This window comes from Etheostoma spectabile, unplaced genomic scaffold (assembly GCF_008692095.1).
Source record: "Etheostoma spectabile isolate EspeVRDwgs_2016 unplaced genomic scaffold, UIUC_Espe_1.0 scaffold314, whole genome shotgun sequence".
NCBI classification, from domain to species: domain Eukaryota; kingdom Metazoa; phylum Chordata; class Actinopteri; order Perciformes; family Percidae; genus Etheostoma; species Etheostoma spectabile.
The window spans coordinates 230,335-235,231 of record NW_022605583.1 but is presented as its reverse complement, the minus strand read 5'-3'; the positions used below and the strand labels follow the sequence as shown (position 1 = coordinate 235,231).

Here is a 4,897-nt window from a genome sequence, read left to right as displayed (position 1 = left end):
GTTGAAAATTACATCATCATGCGTAGCTATGGTGACCAGCCACGCTGAGGCTTTACTCATTTTGCAATGGAAAGCGGACGAAGAATGCGTCGAGCCGAGTCGAGGCGAGTCAAGTCAAGTCGAGCTGGTACCAGCAGTGGAAAAACGCCAATAGTGTCCAGGACCCTGACAAATATCCAGCTTTAATATTTATATTATATACACACACATACATACATACATACATACATATATATATAACTATTGTAAAGTCTTCTAGAGGAACTTGCAGGCTGCAAGGTAACAATGTGATCCGGCAACACAACTGAATAAAAATTCTTTTAATTAACAGGCTGTTTTTGCTATTTAGGTCTAATATTTATTTATTTTTTAATATCAATACAGGCTGTAAATAATGCTGCTGTTTTGTGTAAATATCTTGTCTAAAAGATACTGCTGCTAGTCTGAAACACACCAAACTGTCTCAACTGCCTACAGTTTCTGTCTTCATTCGCAAAGACAGCTAGATTTTAAGGAGGACATTCCTGCTGGAGATGTGGGGAAATATTGTGGCATCCGAAGGCTTGTGTGTGTGTGTGTGTGTGTGTGTGTGTGTGTGTGTGTGTGTGTGTGTGTGTGTGTGTGTGAGAGACTGTCATCAGAGCTGCCTACAGGAATGCCAGCAGCACTGTCTGAGCAGGTGGTGTGGTGTGTGTGTGTGTGTGTGTGTGTGTGTGTGTGTGTGTGTGTGTGTCCATGCAGGAACACCCGGCGGGCTGCTGAGGTGTGGATGGACGAATTTAAACAGTACTACTACTCTGCAAGGCCGTCAGCGCAGGGCAAGGCCTTTGGCAGGTCAGTCCATTATACTGTCCCCCTCTTCTCTCAACTCTTTAATGCATTTCTTCAGATACCATGTCCATACCTTCTTTAATGCATCAGTCAGGCGATCCTTAAAATAGCTGTTCTAACCACGCTTCCTCTCAGGTTCAGCCGAGTTCTGCATCAGGATCTCATTCTTTAACATCTTTGTCTTCTCTACTGTGTCTCTCTCTGTGTTTCTTTTTGTAGCATAGCAGACCGCCTGACACTGCGGCGGAAGTTGAACTGCAAACCTTTCCGCTGGTACATGGAGAACGTCTATCCTGAGCTGAGGTACGGCACTCAGCTGCAGTCATGTTGGACAGGTTGAATCATGCTGTCTGTCAGTGCTATGTCTATGTAGAAATACTTAGAATAATAAGGCCAGTCTGATGTGTTTTTTTTTCCCCCACAAAAAAAGTGTAATTGTTAATAGCCCTAAACATTGGATCTACTCTTTCATCACATTGAAAAATAATTTATAAATGTAACTGGACTGAAGATGTCTCCTGCTTCAATATCAAGTCCATTATCACTGTGGTTCAAGTTCAACTTCAAGTTTCCACATCACACTTCCACATGCCCAAGCATACACGTTTAGATGCGGATTTAAGGTGAGCACAGAGCGTGCACTGGAACATCCAAGTTAGATTTTTGAGTGGAGGTACAAGTTATGTCTGCAGCTTATCCTGGAATTCATGGACAACTTTCATGCCTGATCTGTGACTATTATTTTGTACTCAGGAGAGACAAAGTTTCCTTTTCCTTTAAAAACCAACACGCAAATTATACTCGTGAAAATACTCATGAAAATACTCGTGAATTGAAAATACCCTGAACAAATGTGTTTGGCTGTGTTTCTTTTAATTGATTAATAGAGGCTGAACAGATTTTCTGTCTTTCAGTTCAAAAGTAAAAAGCCACGAAAGAAAAGACACAATCATAAATGCAGCCAAAATGTCTCACACCCAAGCGATTAAATCAGTAAAGATCTTGCAAATCCTTCGGGTTGTTATGACCCCCAAGTTCAGAACCAATGATCTAAATATATGTGACATGGATGGGAACATCCGAGCGTGGTATCTCTGTTTATCCCAGCAGCTTGTTCCCTAAGCCCCTGCCTCTCTGGCTGTATCGGCTCTGTGTACTTCTTCCAAATCACTGTGGTTTCTCCAATTGCAATTGTAATATGTGGGATGTGTTGCAATAGGGCGCAATACTTAGTGGTGTGATTCAGTTACACAATGAAGCAAGCAGTCAATTCAACCCATTTGGTATTTATTGCCGTAACAAGACCCCTCTTTGACCCCTGTGTAAATGGCTCCCTCAGGGTGCCGGAGCAGGAAGCGGTGTCCAGTGTGCTGAAACAAGGAGGTTTGTGTCTGGAGACCCGTGGGACCGACACCCTCGGCCTGGCAGAGTGCAGGGGCGTCGGAGCCATCAGGCCGCAGTCCCAGGTCAGTCCTCTGCCACTAGTGATTAGTGACTGTGGGTACATACTTAAAGTCTGAATTACGGCCAGAATATGTGCAGGAATTTGACCTAATGACTCAGGTGTGAGCACACACAGCAGAAGGCACAGGGAGTGTGTGCAACAGGACCCGAGCATTAGTGATGATGTGAATGTAAGATGTGAAAAATGACACGTACAGTATATAGTATTGGTATTTATTTAGTCTCGCATTCCCAGCCCTATCTCCACAGCCCTGTGGAGGAAGGTCTGGCTACCCCACGCATACATTCTTAGATAGGAGAAAAAAACACTCTGGGTTGTTTGTATGTCTTTGAACCAATCACAATGTTCTGGGGCGGCGCTAAGCTCCGGACACAGAGACGGTGGCTCTGCTAAATAGGAAATGGGGTTCAATGTAAGAAAACCTTGGAACAGTCCTTCCCTTTCCAGGAAGTAAAGTTGCCAATTTCAGACTGGATCTCTTAAATGGAGTTAAGGTTTCTGATTGATAGCTGTAGAAATCTGTAATCCAGTGAAGTTCTATGTCTCAGTTCCCTTTTGAGTTAGTTGCATATACTGTAGCTGGAAACCATGCGTTTACACAAAACCTGTTGGATTGTAATACATTTTGTAAAAAAACAAAAAATAGGAAATGCACTGATGTTAAATGTAATACTTTTAATAAATGAAAGACTAAGACTTTCTGTGAAAGCACATGAACCTTGATAGCTGCCACCACAGTCAGCTGTTTTTTCGTATTTCACAGAGATGGGAACTAATAGAGCCGCTGCTCCGGCAGCAGGACCTCTGCCTGGCCATTTCAGCCTTCACAGCAGGGTCAAAGGTCAAGATGGAGACCTGCAACACAAAAGAGCCCAGACAGGTAAGAAGAAATAGTGTTATGGTACGTGGCCACTCTTTCCCGCTTCCCATTCATTGCCTATGTGAGCACCCGGGCAATGCATTCTGGCAGTGTCACGGCAACCTACGAGAAGCGCGCCCGCTCCTTATTTCCATGAAGTTGAATCCAGGCTAATTTATGTAAATTGTAAAGCAATTGTCCAGTCAGGTGCTGCCATTGGGGGTTGGAGGAGGCTGAAACCTATTTGCTTTGATTGTCAGTGAAGTGAAACTTAGACCTGCTAGCGGCACGCCCACCAAACCTCCAATTCTGGGATGCTGGGTGATCCCTGCTGTCAAAGTACACCACCGTGGACACAAACCATTAACCAAAATGCCAGAAAGATCTAAAAAAAGTGTAATTTATTTTATAAACAAGGTGTTCTGTGAAGTTATTGTGTTAACTAAGGGTTAACAAAAGACAATTGAATTTGCTTTAATCGGTCATTTTCAACAGTAGAACTTTTTCCAGACAGTTATCTCATTTTGTTTTCATTTGTCCTTGATGTGCCACTCACACGTTGAACTCAGACATGGAAGGTTTGGAGATGAGAGGTGGTTCCAGGACAGATGCAGAGCAGCCCTGCTGCTGCTGCTGCTGCCAGGAGACCATCTGAGTGGCCTTGTTGCAAGAGCAGTTGATTTTATAGATGCAGTAGAACAAGCGCTCGCCTAGCTTCAGACCCCACCCTGTTCTTTCCCAGATCTCCCCTTTGTGAATGTCGAACACGCACGTCCCATGTGGCCCTGCACTGGCTGCACGGTTGATTTATGACATCGAAGAGGGAGTTATTAACTCAAACCATGTGTATGAGTGCGCGGGACTCTTGCCAGGCCACCCTCTCATCTCTCTGCTGGCCCGTCGCAGTCCTTAGAGAGTTTGTTGGAGACCTGCCCATCAACGAGCAACCACTTCTTGCTGTGGGAGACGTTTGGCCTCTTTGCCCTGAGTGCTCAATCCCCTGAAGGAAAAACCAAAATCCTTGTGTTTTTGACTCTAAATGAAAGAGGGCTGTAGTGATGAACTCTTAGAGCCACAAGTGAGGCTGGTAAATACACATGCTATCGAACCAAAACTAAGGTTAGAAGGATAGAGTTTGTCCAATGATGTAGTGGCCGGGTTAGCTCAGTTGGTAGAGCGGGCGCACATATATAGAGGTTTACTCCTCGATGTAGCCCTGCGGCCTTTTGCTGCATGTCATCCCCCCCCTCCCCTTTCATGTCTATGGATCCTATCCTGTGGATTGAAAGACCCAAAAATCTTTAAAAAAAGAAAAGATGTAATCCTGAAAGAATTTCCTTAGTTACCGCTGGAGACATCATGCCCGAGGCTGGTCTACACGTTGATTTAGAAGCCTGTCCACTAAGGATTCATGTTATGGAAGACTTGGAATTTCCTTGGCATGAATTAGCCATATTTCAGAACATGGAAAACTCTTCAACTCTGTCACAAATCCTCATCAGTTGGGAGTGTACTCATCATTGCTACCAAATTCTTTAACGTTTTCACTTCCTTTTTAATTTCCTCCTCGTCTTTGTTGCACAAACACGCACATCACCAGAGGAGGAATTTAACTGAGTACATTTACTCAAGTACTGTATATAAGTACAAATTTGAGGTACTTTAATTGAGTCTTTTCTTTCCATGCCCCTTTCTACTTCTATGTTACTACATCTCAGAGAGAAATATTGTACTTTTTACTC

The 4,897-nt window shown here is 43.8% G+C and overlaps 1 protein-coding gene across 1 annotated transcript in view; it reads left to right on the top strand.

Annotated features, from left to right (window-relative positions):
- galnt16 (UDP-N-acetyl-alpha-D-galactosamine:polypeptide N-acetylgalactosaminyltransferase 16) overlaps positions 1 to 4,897 on the top strand; it is an 80,472-nt gene that overhangs the window by 53,615 nt on the left and 21,960 nt on the right. Inside the window, exons 11-14 of the mRNA XM_032511079.1 lie at positions 742 to 834; positions 1,051 to 1,134; positions 2,171 to 2,297; positions 3,060 to 3,176. Of these exons, the coding sequence (XP_032366970.1) occupies positions 742 to 834; positions 1,051 to 1,134; positions 2,171 to 2,297; positions 3,060 to 3,176 (421 nt within the window). The remainder of the gene's footprint in view (positions 1 to 741; positions 835 to 1,050; positions 1,135 to 2,170; positions 2,298 to 3,059; positions 3,177 to 4,897) is intronic.